Source organism: Eptesicus fuscus, chromosome 4, assembly GCF_027574615.1.
Source record: "Eptesicus fuscus isolate TK198812 chromosome 4, DD_ASM_mEF_20220401, whole genome shotgun sequence".
Taxonomy (NCBI): domain Eukaryota; kingdom Metazoa; phylum Chordata; class Mammalia; order Chiroptera; family Vespertilionidae; genus Eptesicus; species Eptesicus fuscus.
The window spans coordinates 101,342,045-101,359,700 of NC_072476.1; the positions used below are offsets into that span (position 1 = coordinate 101,342,045).

The 17,656-nt window shown below is 42.6% G+C and overlaps 1 protein-coding gene across 1 annotated transcript in view; it reads left to right on the top strand.

The window, feature by feature from the left end:
- Positions 1-17,656, top strand: part of SEMA5A (semaphorin 5A) — a 246,985-nt gene that overhangs the window by 128,666 nt on the left and 100,663 nt on the right. Inside the window, exons 5-6 of the mRNA XM_008151651.3 lie at positions 4,450-4,548; positions 6,139-6,352. Of these exons, the coding sequence (XP_008149873.2) occupies positions 4,450-4,548; positions 6,139-6,352 (313 nt within the window). The remainder of the gene's footprint in view (positions 1-4,449; positions 4,549-6,138; positions 6,353-17,656) is intronic.

Genomic DNA, 17,656 nt, shown 5'->3' on the forward strand with positions numbered 1-17,656 from the left:
TAATATAAATATATGCTGCTATGAAAAAAGACCCTAGATTTATTGAATTTTGAGTTCCACCTGCGGTTGTCTTTGCAGGGCCAGACCAAATGATTTTGTAGGCTTATAAGGCCTGAGGGCCAGATGTTCCCCACCCCAGATTTACACATTCTCCTAGTATTTGAAAATCAGTAAACAAAGCTGAATTTCAATGACCTGCTTGGGTTAGCCCCACTGTCTCCTGAGGAGGTTGAAGTCAGCTCTACTCTTGCCAACCCCTGTATTTATATATACTTCTATAATTTGTATGCACATTTATACATTGGAAATGCACACATATATCTTTATATACATTTGTGTGTATATATTTATATCGATTGGATCATATGGTTTTTTAAGATCCATCTGGTAATCATGACTTTGGTTGGTGTACATTGGACCTAAAAGGCACATGCAATTACTCTGAATTGCTCCTCGGATGCTCACTTTGGATGCTCACACAGGTAATGCCTCATTAAGAGACAGACACTGCTTTTAGTGGGAGCGCTGTGATTAACATAAAGGCTGTCAGGCTCCTGACCCTCCCCGCTCCTCCCTAAAATTGATGGGTTTGGGGATGGGCTGGCTGTTGCTGAGGCATCTACCTTGTTTGCAGTTAATCTTTCTATACAATTATAGTCTTTCTTCAAGCAAAACATAACTGTTCAAAAGGAAAATGATGAAATGCTATAAGGCAAAACCAGTTAATTCATTAAGAAGATGATCCTAAAACATGTGTTTTCTCTTCCGGGGCCAGACCATATGTCCTTGAGATGGAATGAGCCTTGGCCAGTCTCATCTAAAAGCTCTCAGTGAGTCAGCAACTATGCATCTCGGCTATCAATTCAAATAAAAATTGCTTCGAAGTCAAGGACAGGTTGACCAGCTTGCAAGAATGCAGGCACACATGGGTCATTTTAATGTCCAAGTGGTATTATCAAAATGTAGATAGATGGCTCTCATTATCAACAACAGAAGCCATGTGGTGGCAGGCTGCGAGTGGCCTTGGAATTTCCATGAGCACTATAACTTCTTGGAAAACCAGAAGTCATTAAATCTCCTTCAACCATTTTTAAGATGCGATAAAGGGGGAAAAAAAATTCCTAGATGAGAGAGAAAAAAAAGCAAAGACGTTTAGATAAGCTGATTTGTAAGAGAAACCTGTAACAGAATCTCCTAAAGGGGCTTCTATATTATGTCTATACTTTTAAAAAAGGTGATTCCATGCAGTCTAGCAAGTTCAGCTAATCCACATGAAGGCCACATTTGTAGCAGAGCTTGACAAAGAAGTTTACCAGGAGATTTTCTATAGGCAAATTTGAGTCTAGGATTATCACCATTAAGAGACTAATTATTACAAAGCCTGGGACATAGACCATTTTTCTTCAGTCTTAATTTTGACTCTTCATTGCTAAGTATATCTTTTGCTCAAAAGCTAAATACTTCCACTTTCTCCCATTTTTATGCCTTTACATTATGTTTTGTTTGAACTTGCTTCAATCTCTCTTGGGAAAAAAACACACAAGAAAACACAAAACAAAAAACCAAGGATTTATTATTTCAAATGTATTTCTTTATCTAAGATTCATATTTACTCATTCTAGAATCAGTCTGGGGGCAGTTTGTAAGTTAAACCAAAGAGAACTTCCAAGTGAGGAAGAATAGGAAGGGTCTGAGATGAGCTGAGCCAATCTTTTGGGCAAATGAGTTGAGCTCTTGCCAGGAAGAAACAACATACAAACCTCCTCCAAAAGTTTTCTTGTAGGACATCGTGTTCCATCGGACCTTACATCCTGGATTCATCTTGAACATGATCCCATTTATCATAAGCAAGTCTGGGTTCCATAGGGCTGGGTCCTCCCTCCTTTTAGAAGAGGACTGCACAGACCTCCCTGTCTGACCGTCCTGGTGCCTGGCGTTTACCTTCTTCCTTGCTGCATACTCACTGAGCAGGGTTAGCTCATCACGGGCACATGACCCTCCTTAGGTAGAAGAACCACCCATTGTATCCTCACATGATTCTGATGACCAGAATAGGCTTTACGAAAACAATCAGACAAACAAACAATCAGAAACCCTCTGTGCTAATTGAAATAATATTATTTTCTCCTTCATTTACTTTTTTCAAGATTAAAAAAAGAAATCACCAGTTGGATTTGCCCTTCCTCCCTGGCACAAAGCTACATCCTGGTTATGACACCCCCTAACCATCTTCTGATTCTTTCTCAAGTTTGTGATAGGCCTTCAGAATTTTAAGGATCTAAAGTCCTATTTTCACTTTGTCTTTTTTTTTTTTTTTTGGGGGGGGGGGAGATTAAGATAGACACCACCTGTGTTATCTTCATTGTTTGCCTTCCCATCATTGATTAGAGGCACTTGCTTCCTCTTCACCAGGTCTATAGCATTCAGGCTTGAGATCCCATCTTTTCCATCTGAATGATTCTCTTGAAATATCTTACCCTTGACCTTCTCCGTGATTAACAGGGACTGTCTCTAGCACACTTCTATCTTAAGTCAGTCTCTTGCTTCAAAAAAATAAACAACATCTTGACTCATTCTTGGAAAACTTCTAAAAGCAGCAGCAGAAAACAAAGCAAAATCCCCACCTCTCTCCTCTGTGCAATTCTCCATCCCATTCTTTATTCTGGTGGCATTTTTGTGTCTGTTTTATCTGCTAATGTGTCAAGCCCTCTTGGCCCTGTGTTCTCCAAGGTCTTTTTGGACTCCCCCTCAGACAAGCTGAGGCTTTGTGTTTTCCTCCTCATCTTTGCAAACTCTGTGCCCCTCTGCTCCCTGAGGTGGGAGCCCCACCTCCTATGCTCAGGAATGGATGATGATAAGGTTCTTTGAAGTCTTATTTTGTTCCTTCTCTCTAAAACTTTCTTGCCCTCTCCCCAGTTATAAAGACAAAACAGAACACACCTCCCCATGTGGTGCACCTTTCTCACTTACCCAACTTACTGTTTATACTCATTTCTTAATTCTTCTAATAGTTACCTTAGCTCTTTTGTTCTGTGGTTTTCTTTCTTCAGTTGAAGTGTCTTCAGGTTGGCACCTCATGATAATTTGTCACTTTTATTGCTAGTTCTAGTATTAAGAGATTTATCTACTCTTGATATTTCACTTTACATTTAGAAAGCAAATTCAAATAGCTTAGCTCTTTTCATCCTCACAGCCAGCCCACAAAGCAGACTGAGCTGTGACAGATCAACATTTCATGGATACTGGGTTGCCACCTGGTTGAAGGAACATTGCTGCGCTATTCAGTCCAGATCTCCCTGACTTGGGACAATGTGTGATTCAAGTCATTGTGTCATCTCTTGGATCCGCTGGTTGGTCAGTGCCCACATCCTGTTGGTTGCCTGGATCCGGGCTTTGCCTCTTCACACCTCCTGCATGAGTCAGGCCTGAGATGAGGAGGGACTGAATTATGGAAGTGGTTTCCCTTCCTTTCTCTGAATTGCAGTCTCCCTACCTCCAGGTTAGCTTCCACACTGATTCCCCAGTGACCTTATAATCACAAGCATCGGATCAGGTCAGAACTTCATGCGGTATCAACATATCATGGGTCCCTTCACAATCAGAATAAATGTAAACTCGGCAGCCCGGCACACCTGGCCTGTGTCTGGCTCCCCTGCTTGTGTTCCCTCTTCTATACACAATGAAAGCACCATGATTTCTCTAGCCAGTGTGCCTTGGCCCAGGCGGTTCCCCTGCCTGGAGTGTGTTTTCCCTTCTTTGCTCAGGAAAACCCTGCAAGTGTCAGATAATACCTCTTCCAGGGAGTTTCAGTAAATCCTCCTCTTCCTTTGAAATTTATGTTAGGTGTCACCTCTTCTGGGAAGCCCTTCTGTACCTCTTTCTTTCCCCTCTCCTCTGGAATTAGGAATATGCTGTTTGTAAGTGGACAACTCTAAAGTAATTGTTGTTGCCCTCGATTTCAATTTTTCTGTTAAGAGCCTAGATTGTGACCTTCAGCACAGTGCCTCCTGAAGAGTATCTGATCAGTAAATGCTTTCTCCGGTCCATGCACTCCTATGCCCATGCACCCGATTTTCTGTGAATGCTCTGCAACTGCAAGAAATATTCAGCTCTGGATCACCTCTCAGCATGGGCTTTCCTACCATATCTTTGAGATGTCCTTCTTTTGTTAGTTATATTTTTATTTGTCCATCAAAGAATCAAAAGTGATAATAGAGTCTTGCTATGTATGTAACCAAGTTTGAGAACTTAACATAAACCTTGTTCCAATTTGTAGACGGAGTTTCTCATGTGGCCTTCTCCTTGGAGAAGCATGCATATGATATTTTAAAAGTCCTGGGATTTTAAATGAATATAGTATCTCCTATTGAACAAGCTTCTGGATAGTCATATTATTTAATAGTGCTGAGGCCTTGTTAATGAATTTCTTGTGATATTTTTATTTTTTAGGATGAATGTCAGAACTACATCCGGGTGCTTTTAGTAGCCGGCGACTGGTTATTTACCTGTGGGACCCATGCTTTCACACCCGTCTGCAGCAATCGCACGGTACAGCTTCATGATGAGAGTTGACAAAACTTATACCAGGAAAATGCAAACCTTCTATTAAAGCATGGGTGTAGGGTGTATTTTTGCATTTCTGTTCTCCAACAAGTTGCTCTTTAATTCAAAATACCTCTTTTGTCAAATTGAATACATATTTGATGTATTGATTTACTCCTAATCACAATTTTCAATTATATAGAGAACTGGAAATATCCATAGCTTTTATAATTAAATTTAAATAGATTTTGAAACTATTTCTACCAGCTTTTTCCCCACCAGTGACTCTAAACATTAATCATAAACATGTTCTTTTTTCTTACTCTGCTTTACTCTAGAGATACTGCTAAGTATTGACGTGGCCTTAAACCACAATCTGAATGAACAAAGATATTACAAATTGGAGAAGAAACATGACAAAAAGTTAAAGCAAGGAAACAAACCACTGGAACTCTAGGCAAAGTAGTTATAACCAATGCTTTTTCTATCAAGCTGTGATTACTGACAGGGATTTTCAGAGTCCCACATCTTTTGCCAGGAGAGCAGCAGGGTTATCAAAGCAAACCTGTCATCTTCCCAATGCAAGATATTCATTTGATCTTCCTCAGGGAACATAATGGAGAACTATCATCAGGTTAATTTCCTGGTTGCACAACTTCTCTCAAAACCAGAATTTATCATCAGCTTCATTATTTTTGAGTTCACATCCAGTTATTGTAAAAATAAAATAAAGTAAAGGAGGATGATGGTGATTTGAAGCGATTTTCACAGAGATCCCTGGGTGCATGGCCTGTTATAAGAGGCCTCTGTCCACTTACTCATTTAATCCTCACATCTACCCACTGTGGTGTTTAACCTTTGTGTCCCCTTTTATAAAAGGAGAGTCTCGGGCATAAAGACTTTGACTAACTTAACGGGGCTACAAATCTACCCATAGAGCAGGCAGTAGCTCTGAGTGTCCCCCACCCCATCTGCATTCTTGCCTCTCAGGAAAGAGTGAGGGAACAAGTGGGCCCAAGATTCCCTTACCACCCAAAGGGCTTTTCTCACTCAGGGATTGACAGGCTGGATTCTCCCCAGATGACAGCAAGACATGGAGTTCTCTCTAAAAATTCAATGAAGTTTTGAAAATTTGGGCTACATGGTGCTATAAATATCCACACATCCTTACCTATCAACACGTTTTGGGCTATTCATAATATGCTGATTCACTTATATTGATAAAATTGTACATAACTTTTATTGTGGTTTATATTTCTGTAAGCATTGAAACCGGTGTCTTTATTCAAGTGGAAAGAATAGCAGTGCCCCATGCATTATAAATAGAAACCACATACAACAATCTTCAGATTTTGTGAGCATTCACTCACAAGGAGGTTCTGTTACTCTGTTGGGATGACGAGAGAGATTGATTCGTGCACACTAAAACCATGCCCACAGCACGCAGTTTCATCAAGGGCACAGCGTGAAAGTTGGTCGTGTCTTGTCATGAGCCCCAGAAAGCTTGTTTCCCATGCTTCCTAGCAGTCCAGGCATTAACAGAATTAAAGGGATTGCCCAGGGTAATCAGTTTCTCTCTCCTGTCCTCACCCACAGTTGAGTAACCTGACCGAGATCCATGATGTGATCAGTGGTATGGCCCGCTGTCCCTACAGCCCCCAGCACAATTCCACGGCTCTCCTCACGGCCAGTGGGGAACTGTATGCTGCTACAGCCATGGATTTCCCCGGACGTGATCCTGCCATTTATCGAAGTCTGGGCCTCTTGCCTCCTCTCCGTACGGCCCAGTACAACTCCAAGTGGCTTAATGGTAAGTCCTACAGTCACTCCTGTTTCCCATCTCATGTGTCTGTGATGCCTGGTTACATGGTGCTCAAAAGCAAACTGCCACAGTTTCTAAAGAAAAGCATATTTTCTAAAGAAATCAAAATGTAACATGCTTGCTACTTCCGTGTGGAAGGGCATCACATGGCTCTTTGGTGATAGAAAGAGCAGTGATAGTCCCTACAGTGTAGACCATGAGAATAGGACTCATTTGATATTCATCAAACTTAGGCTAGTTTTTAATAGTAATGTTTATAATTTAGAAAATGTGATGTTATGTCCAAGATATCTGTAGACTCATGTGCATTTTCTGTTAACATCTTTATTATATATCTGAAACAGGAAATTACTCGCATTTCATGAAACGTTCAGACAATGTGTAAAAGAATGTGTACGGCTACTGGTAGCTCCAAATAGTTTGACCAATTTAAAAAGAAAGGTATTAAATCAGGGTAGACATCTTTGGAGGTGCTTATATCAGTGGTTCAGAAGTTATTAAGGACCCCAATGCTGTCATTGGTCTCTCTGCATCCACAGCCTGTCCAGTCAGGTTGGTCCTCAGGCTAACTCACTGCTGAAACTTCTGGTCCTGCCTTTGGATATGAGAGTGGAAGAAGAGCCACATAAGACTTCCCTTCAATCTTGGGCTAGAACTTGGTTACCCACTCACTATTGAGATTGGCTCTGTACCATGTCCTGAGATGAGGCAGCCAAAATTCACCCCTTGTCTATGTGTATGTTCATGTGTGACTGTGAACATACACTCTCACAAATGCAATGCTGTGGGTAGATGTGTGTACCATATGTAATTCATTCCCTCATGCTTTTGAGAGTTTGTGCTAAGATGAAATCTTCAAATTGCCATGATCATATTTACTATTTTGAGCCTTCAAGTTCTATAAAGATTTACTGGCTGTTTGCCAAGGACACACTAATTAAATAGAGCAGAGTTTCTCAACCTCAGCACTATCAAAGCTTTGGACCATATAATCTTTTGGGTGGGGGAGGAGTTGTCCTGAATATTGTAGGATGGTTAGCAGCATCCCTGACCTACACTCACTAGATGACATGCTTCCACCCCAAGTTGTGACAATAGAAATTGCTTACGATTGAGAATCACCTATTTAGACCTATTGTTTATGAATGTGTATGAGTATGTATAAGCACGGCACAGGAATTTGGTCAAATAATATAGTCAAACCAACCACCACAGTTTGCCTTTTGAAGAATCCCTTGTAGAAAAGAAAATGTTCTCATCAAGTTTCTCCAGGAAGTTGAATGACTATATGCTTCCAAAGCGAGGCATGGGCTGATTTTCCCAGACAAAGAGTGACTTGATTCTCTCCATTAACATTATTTCTGTTGAACTGGTTGCTTCTGAACCCATCCACGCTCTATGCAAGGTCCCCTTTCATCCCTGAAGCTTTCATCTGTGTAGCTCCAAGTTCTGCCCATTTGTTGATTTTTACTAGTCAAGCTGTTTGTGGTTAAAAATCAAAACTCCCCCACCCAAAGGCATTGCAATTAGAGTTTGCCGAAAGCAAAGTATAAAGTAATTAGGAGCACAGTCTCTTTCTTTTCCCTCAAGTGATACCCTTAAGAATATCCTAGAAAAACAATTCAGGTCAGAGCATGAGTTATATCCGCTGGCTGTTTCTTTACACATGACTCTGATACCCACAGGCTGATCAGATGGTCAGATTCTCCTAACCCTCTGGGTGGAATTCTTTCCATATGAGAGTCAGATGGTAGAACAAGGGCCATGGAGAGCTAACCCACTGTGCACCTCAGTCCAGCAGGTGTGCCTTCATCATTTATTGAGCAGAGGAAGTTTTAGATTCTCAGCTCATAGAGGCTCTGCTTTCCTCATGGAGCAGCACTCCTTCCCCCCCCCCCCCCCCCCCCCGCCACACCAGGGAGGCCCTGACTCCTGGGGCAGAGATGGAGAGCCAGTTCTTGCATGCTCACTGTTTATTCCCTCTCCTGCTTTCTGTTGGGGCAATTCCTTCTTTGACTGAACCCTGCGATATTGGTTCTGCTCCTGGCTGGCTGGCCCCGTTTTTCTGCTGCTATTGACTCTCCATCCAGGGCAGATTCTGGCCTCTGCCCCCCACTTCGCTCTGCTCCGTCCTCCACTGAGCCTGGGTACGGAGTCATCTATTATCACTGGCCTAATTGGAACCCACACGTTGTACCCCATCTGCTCTTTGACCATTCGTCCTGTTTCAGTTCTTTCTGCTGTGCGTTCTGGAGGAATTTTCTTTCAATAGATTGTTGCTCTATTCATTAGCCCTTCTTTTTTGCCATGGCCTTAAATTTCTTACTCTCTAATGGTGATCACTCTCTTTTTATAAAAATGCTCAGATTTTTTTTCTTTCTTAAATGAGACAAGAACAAATAAAGAAACTCAAACAAGCTAAAGCAAACAGCCTTAGTTCTGCCATGTCTAGGAACTTCCTCACGTGGCCATCTTCATAGAAGAACAGCCCTATTGGATTAGGGACCCACCTTTCTCCAGTATAACCTCATATTAAATAATTATATCTAAAATCACCCCATTTACACATTTAAATGTACTGAGGGTTTGGACTTCAACATATTTTTTGGGGGTGGGGGGATACAATTCAACCTATAATAGTATTGAAATCTTTAACTGCAGCCTCTTATTTTCTTTCTTTTTTAAAAAATATATTTTATTGATTTTTTTTTTACAGAGAGGAAGGGAGAGGGATAGAGAGTTAGAAACATCAATGAGAGAGAAACATCGATCACCTGCCTCCTGCACACCCCCCACTGGGGATGTGCCCGCAACCAAGGTACATGCCCTTGATCGGAATCGAACCTGGGACCTTTCAGTCCCCAGGCCAACGCTCTATCCACTGAGCCAAACTGGTCAGGGCATAGCAGCCTCTTATTTTCTGACGATGATAGTGATCTTCCTTCCTGTGCTGTGGTGAGTCCTTTGCCATCCTCAGTCTCCCATCTCAGCTGTATCACCTTCACTCTGAGCAGACAATGGTGTTTCCTTGTTTCCAGTGATGTCAGGATTGTGTGATTGTCGGTCCCCTTAGTCCAAAGCAGAACTGGTTTACTCCTCTCCTCCTCCTGCTTTCCAGAGCTCCGGGATGCAATACATATCCTTAAAGCTCTCTGCATCCCTCCTGGCCCTGTGGCCTCTGGAGAAGGGTTTTTGTCTCTTAGGCAGCATTCTGGAGTGGATCTCCTCCCTCCCATTCTATGTTTGAGTTACTCCCTCAAAGGGCTACAGTGCAGGCTTGGCTCAAGCACAGTGACACCAAAAAATGTCTCTTCAGGACCTAGGGCATGTAGACAGCAAGGCAGGCCCATTGGCAACTCCAGCCTCTCAGGACCCCAGAACTTCAGGGCCAACCTTTGGTCTTTCCAGGGTGATGTCCTGCCAGGACTCAGCAAACCCAGAGTAAAGACCTGCCAAGCCTCTAATCTGCCCACCACACTTCCTAGAAACCAACATAAATACCTGGTACAGTTCAAACAACCTTCCTTGAGCATGCTGAGTCCTTTGGATTTAATGCCCAAGTTCCAGGCACACATTTTTATTATACCACTACGGCTGTACACCATTGAGCGGGTGTCCCATCCCACCTGCACCACTGCACCTGTGCCACATGACCCGAGTGGCAGGGCATGCCATCAGCTGTCAGTAACAGCTGGCATAGAGAGGAAGGACAGGGCTGGCTATAGACACCTTCCTCAGGTTTACCTGCTTCTCTTTCCCAGCCTGTGTGATCTGCTCTGCCTGTGTTTTCAGCCCTGGCTCCGGCCACATTGCCACGTACACCCTTGTTGCTCTAGAGGGGAAGTGTGCCATTCCCTGGGTGCACCAGGCCTTCCTCACCGTGGTCCTGTGCACATGGCATTTATGCTGTCCTCATGTCCCTTGATTTTGCCTACTCCCTAGTATCAGCTCTTCTTTACTTCAGCTCAAGTTTCAGTTTCCCCCAGACTCTTGGCCATGCTCATGGTTGTACTTACCCCCACTGTACTGGAGCTCTTGGTCACTCTCCTGATCAAAACCTACAAGAGTTACATTTCCCTGCAGGGAAAGCCACAGCCCTGCCCACTGGCCTCCCTTCACCTCCGTGTCTTCACTGCAGACTCCTTGCTGTCTCTGCTCCAGCCTCTTAAATGTTGCAATGCCACTGGCTCTTCCCTTTCTCTCAGGACCAACAAACTTTTTCTAGAGAGGGCTAGAGAGGAAATGGCTTAGGCTTTTAATTCTCCACAGCTTGCCATTCGGGGATCATAACAGGCCCGCAGACATCGTCTGTGCACACATGCACATGTGTCTCTGTGATCATAGCAGGCCCCAGACATCACCTGTACATGCATGCACATGTGGCTCTGTGATCATAGCAGGCCCCAGACATCACCTGTACATGCATGCACATGTGGCTCTGTGATCAAAGCAGGCCCCAGACATTGCCTGTACACACATGCACATGTGGCTCTGTGATCATAGCAGGCCCCAGACATCGCCTGTACACACATGCACATGTGGCTCTATGATCATAACGGCCTCCAAACATTACCTGTACATGTATGCACATGTGGCTTTATGATCATAGAAGGCTCCATACATTGCTTGTACACACATGCACATGTGGCTCTGTGATCATAGCAGTCCTGCACACATCGCCTGTGCACACATGCATATGTGGCTCTGTGATCATAGGAAGCCAGCAGATGTCGCCTGTGCACACATGCATAGGTGGCTTTGTGATCATAGCAGGGCCGCACACATCACCTGCTCACACATGCACTAGTGGCTCAGTGATGATAGCAGGCCTGCACACATCACCTGTGCACACATGCACTTGTGGCTCTGTGATGATAGCAGGACAGCACACATCACCTATGCACACATGCACTCATGGCTCTGTGCTTACAAAACTTCATTTATAGACAGTGGGTAGGATTTGGATCATGGCCAGCCTTTATTCATTCTGGAAAGTTCTTTCTCCCACATAATCTACCCGGCCAGCTGGTAGCCCCTTTCAGTCTTGTTTAAATACCACTTCTCAATGGGACCTCACCTGACCACCTTATTGGAAATCACATCCTCTTCCACCCAGCCCTCTTGATGCTCCTTACCATGTTCAGGGTTGTTCCTTAGCTGTCATGCTCTTTAGTACATTGTCTCTTTATCTCCAGTAGAATGAAAGCTCCCAATACATATCATTTTAATACAGTAGTTAACAGATGAGTAGTTTACTTCTTTGTTTTCAGCACAAGCTTGTGAATATCCTTGAGGGCAGGGATTACATGCGAGCCATCTTTGTGTGCTCAGCATCTCACTTAGTGCCTGAAACACACCTGAAACTTTATTAATATTTGTTGAATGGGTAAGAAAGGACCACACTTCACAAGAAGCAGAGATATGAATGATTGTGTTAAGTGAAGGGAACATGTTGTATTAATTGTAAACCCCCCCACCCCCCAAAAAAAGATTTGTATATTTTTAACTGAGTCAGGTCTAAAGACTTAAAAATCTTCCTTTTACCATCTTATTTGGACTCCTATTTTCAGCTATTATTTATTCAGTCAGTTATCAAAAACAATGCCATCAATTGGATAATGTTCCATAGGTTTGAAATGTTGAGTTTAAGTGTTTGGTAATGAATCTAACTTTTAAAATGAGATTTCCCCCTGTGCAAAAATCACTCTTAAAATAAATTAATGTGTTTAGAGAAGTACCTTAACAGCTTTAATGCATTAAAATACTAATTATTAATAACCACTAGTAAATGACTATTGTAAGGCAGGATAATAAATGTTTAATGGTTGATGCTTAAAATAGAGAAGCTGTAAAACTTGCCTTTTAAGAAATTGGCAATCAAATTGGGGAAACAATAAACCCGTGAAAGGGGAAAAAAAATGACACTGCCAAATTAATAGTGTGCAAATTGAGTTTGTGGGGACTGAGAGAACTATATGCTTGCCATAGAATAAAACCTCAGTGTGAACTTAGAAAAGCTAATTCATAAATTAGCCTTAATAACTCAGTGTGGACATGTACACAGACATAATCTCATTAACACTCAGCAGCCTGCTTGTTTTCTTCTCTCTCGGAAATGTTAGCCTTTCTTAGGTTGTCCTGATGAACTCCACGGCTTCCTCCATTCTCTGAGATTCCAGCCATGACCTCATGTGGAGGCAAAGACACTTGAAATCTACAAGGGTTCTCATTTTAATAGTGTCACTTTTTATGAGCTACTATGCTTTTAGTTAAGGAAACTACTGCCATCCTTTTATAACTGTAACAATCTCAAATTCTGTTGGTTTGAAATACTTTAATGATCTTATCCACTCATTAAATAGTCTTTAAAGTTAATACAATGATTAACCCACTAATGATTAAAGATAATTCATTTGGAGAGAGAAAAATCCCCTCTGTGCTTAACGCCAGGAGAAATTGTTTCTGCTTACGAAGTTATGGGCTTTGTGGAGCAGGGGACAGACCCTGCCCTTCAGCGATCCAGGCATGGCCAGGTCGGGTGCCCTTGCTGGGCTCTGTCCTGGGGTTGGTGGGAGCCCTTTAGGCAGAGGCTACACAGTGCCTTCCCTGACGTGTCTGTGAGGCACTTTCTGGACAGATGACATTTGTTCTAGCGGCAAATTCATCAATGAAAGCAGAGTTCTCAGAACAAGCAAAAACACAGACAAGTGGGGCTTGGGACTCCACTGTGTTTGTGGAGGGAAGCTTGAGTATTTACCAAAGAAAAGCAGCTTGGTAAAACCAGAACTAAAATAAGATTGCATAGTCAGCAGCCAAGTTTTGTATTTTACCATACAAGCATCATTGTCATAAATGGTGGGAGCTTTTCAGAACTGCAGCTGCAAGGCTAAAGTCTGACACCTCACTCACGGAGGTTAAACTTGCGGAGTGATGAGTCTTGGACCTAAAGCATGCTGAGCTACATCCTGTGACATGCAACCCAGCACAATGAGCTGTTTTTTTCTAACTCTCAGCCTTCGTCCAGCCCATCAGAGGGCATGGGCAGATTGTCTATCTTGTCAGGAATGGATCCATTTGAAAATTGTGTTATAAGCCAAATCTGATTTTCGTCATAGGGTCAGAAAAAGATTTTAAACAAATGATCTTCCAGCATACCATCTGCCTGAGTGTGCACCTCTTGGTGTCTCTCTTACTTCCAATTATTACTCCAGGTGCGAGGGGAGTCACATGGCTGTTTATCATTTGCCAGGTGCCTGGGAGACTCCATATACATGTTGTCTGCAATCCTTCACACAACCTTCCACAGGAGATGGCATCGTCCTTATTTTACAGATGAGCAAGCTGGGGTTAGAGGGATTAGCCACCTGAACCAGGGCACACCTGAGCTAGGATTTGAAAACAGGTCCCACTCCATGAATCCTTGCCCCTCTGTGTGCTCCTGGCCTCCCCTTTGTTTATCAGCATCCTAGGAATCACCAGCCTCCTAACTCGCCTCCATCACTCTCTCCTTGTGCCTATGTTTTTATGCCCAAGCTGAGGTGGAAGGGGAATATAGCAACTTCGGAAATGGTTGAAAGAATTTTCTTATACAAGCTTATAAGAGGAGGTGGAATAAACTGAGATTATTCGACCCAAAGCAGAAGAGCCTGTGGGCTGATTTAACACAGCCTTTCTGGGCACAAATGTTCGGTCAGTGAGGTGAAGGCATCGATTCTTGTGGTGCTCTCTGAAAGCAGTGTCCTGCTCTGTCTTGGTCACCCAGCACTGAATGCCTGCAACTTGGGAGCCTCAGCATCCCCTCAGGCTTGTGATGCAGTCTCTATGCTTGTCAATAAGTCATTTGGAATTTCCACTTGCACATTTCAAAAGAGAATGGATAAATGAGAACTTCCGTCCCCCACCAAGATATTCTGAGGCCAAAAGCACCAACCATATACACTAAGTTTTATACAGACTGGCATCCTATCCCCCCAAAATAAATCCATACAATGAGGCATGCCCCATTACAGAGAATACAATATATTGTGTAGAAATTTACTAGTACTTCTATAACCACTCAGGAGAACGGCTTCATTCTCACTGCCTAGACATCAGAAGCAGCTTCCCTCTGACAGTCCTAGGTGGCTCCTGGCATCCTGGCATGAATATTAATGTTTTTCTCTTTCCTCTCAAAAGTGTTACAATTTGGCCCATAAATCCTACTGCCATCCTTTTATAAGATAATTCAGTTCTATGTGTTTCAGTAAATTTGTCTCCAGATTATTTCGTTAATCTTTATTTTTTTTCTCCGTCAGTGACCTCTCACAATTTTTCATCCACTGCCACATATTGGGCAGTTCATTTTCTGTGTTTTGTCTTCTGTCTTGGTGTGGCTCAGATCCCATCAATAGACAAAGACCAAGCTCACATACAAGTTTACTTATTCTAACTGTATAATGGTGCAGCCCAGTATCTCCTTTCAGATAAATCTTTCTTTTTTCCTCTTAGTCTTTTAAAAATACTTTATAGGCATTAAATATTTCTAAAATATTTGAATTCAAGTTAATTTAAATTTTTAATTTTCCAAAGAAAAAACTCCCTAAGTTTTGAATTATGATTCTACAGGTTAAATTATTAGGTCTTTAAAGAAATGAACCCATGTATTAAAAATATAATCAGGAAAAAATGAACATGGTAATTAGAAACTTTTTCTGTTTGCAAAATGTTCAGAAATGCATGGTTGTGAAATCACTTATAACTAATTGAGCTGAGGAAAGTGTGATATGGTAGACTCTTACAGGAGAATGGAAGAGCTGCTGGGGCTTTGTTCTTGCACTGGGGTGAGAGAGCAGAATGGACAAGGGTATCTGTGTTCCTTTGAGCTAGAACATTTAGACAAAGAGCCAGTTAATGAAGCTCCTACAGACATAAAGAGAAGGAGAATTCTGGGTGAGAGCTTTGAGCTCCTAGGATGCGCGCTATGCTTATACAGAAGTGGCAGTTCTTGTTTAGGGAGATAGCAAGTCTGGGTGGTCCAGTCACTCCTACTCGAATCAGCAAATCCGTGTAAATCACTCATTGCAACAGGGCTATTCCCCTTGAAAAGGGAAGGAATCAGCTTTCCTGGAACCATGTTTCTGGTCCTTCTGCCAGTGTTTTGGCAATGGCTTTCTTTCAATGGCCAGGGGCTCAGGGAGAGAAGGATTTGGGATCCAAGGCTCACTTTGCTGTGTCAATGACTACTAAGGACATGCTTGGCATGACCCCTTCCCCCTTTACCTGCCCACCAGCGTCACCACCACCACACACACAGGTTTTTGGATCATACAATTTTCTCTAAAGCTCTTCTTTATCTCTCCTGTGGCAGTGGAAATTCAAGCTCCTTGCTATGGGTGGCTGGGCTGGCCCCTAACTCCCATCCCATTGATTTCTTTGTGCCAACACTGGCTTTGTTCCATGCCTGGCTACCCTTTGGGTCTTCTCTCAGGTTGCTCTTTCTCTAGTTCTTTGGCCTGGTGGCCCCTTCCCAATCTCATATCTGCCCTTTCCCTGATCCCCGCCTTTCTAATTCTCAAGTTCACCTTTCTTCCCTTGGCCCTTGTTGTCCTCCTCATCATCATAATTTTTTGGTTAGTCTGTGTCTTATATGTGTGCTCATATTGTCCTTGAGGGCACTGGCCATATCTGTCACTTTATCATAAAATACCCAGTGCCTAGGACAGTCCACACAGTGGGTGGTCAGTGAGCTCCTGGTGACATGGGAACATTCTGTTTGGCATCAAGTCTCTGTCCATAGCATAGCCCCTTCACCTGTTTGTTTCTAGATCTGTTGAATAGAACACTGACCCTCATTTGGCATCTATCTATCTATCTATCTATATATCTATATATAAATATAAAAGCCAAGCGACCAGAACGACTGGAATGACCGATTGCTATGACGCGCACTGCGGTGGCCAACTGGCCCGATGGGGGCCCCAATGGGCCTCCCCACCCCGATTGGGGGTGGGGCTGGCCGGCCAACTGCCCGTGGCCTCTCCCCTTGGCCAGCCAGCCCTGATCAGGCCTCCCCCACCCCCCGTCCCAATCAGGGGTGGGGCCGCCGGCCAACCTCCCAGACACCCCCCCCGCCAACCCCCACCTGTGCACGAATTCGTGCACCGGGCCTCTAGTATAGTAAATACTGGTGATGTGTTTACCAATGTCTATTTTTATGTTAATTTATATATATATATATATATATATATATATATATATATATAATTTATATATGTATTATTTTAAAATTATTTTATATATTTAAATAAATATATATTCTATATTTTGATGAATAGCAGTCAAGTGCCAGGCACTTGGCATGTGTTACCTTTCATTCTCACAGTGCACTGCATGTTGGCCATTGTCACCACCATCCTAAAAAAGGAGGAAACTGGAAATTTATGCTGTTAAATAACGACTAAGTTCATACAGCCAGTAGGTGGAAGTATTGAGCCATATATTCATACACCTCTATGCTTTATGTCTGTATGTGTGTGTGTGTGTGAGTGTGTCGCTCACAGAGACACAGTCACACACACACACACACACACACACACACACTCTCTCTCTCTCACAGGTTTGTCTTTCTATCTATCCAGTACTAGAAATATTAGGGAAATAACTTAAATACATTAATGGCTTTTAAACCACATTACCGCATTGTACTTCACGTAATTTAATTTTAGTGTAATTATCCACACATCATAGATACCTAGATGAAATTAGGTTTACTTTGTTAGCCTCTGCAGCACATTTTCATGTAGCTGTGACAAGGGATGCAAGGTGCACAATAGGAAGGGTCTGAACTTTAGGAATATATAGATGGAATAATTTGATAGTAATTGACACCAACACATTAGAGAACAGAAAGTCACTGGCTAACTATGAGTCACATGTAGACATTGTTTCCATTAACTCTGTTTCTTTTGGTGGCATAGCTTGCTATTTTAAAAACTCAGCATGTGTGGCTGTATGTATGTTCCTTAATTTCTGATCACCTTTAAGCTTCGTATATCCGAATAATGTTTACTATTATTTGAAGTTCTACTAAATAAGAATTGTTAAAAGGGGAATCGAGAGTAAACCATGAAATAATAATTATAGCCACCATTCATTAGAATTTTACTAGTCGTCTCTTTAATCCCTATAGCAAATTAGATCTTCTATGCCCTGAATCATTATACAGTGTGAAGGAGCATTCTGGATGTCAGTGGTCCAGCCCGGAGTTTCAGGCTGGGGTGGGTGGAGCCACAGCCCGAACAGGCCGCATGCCAG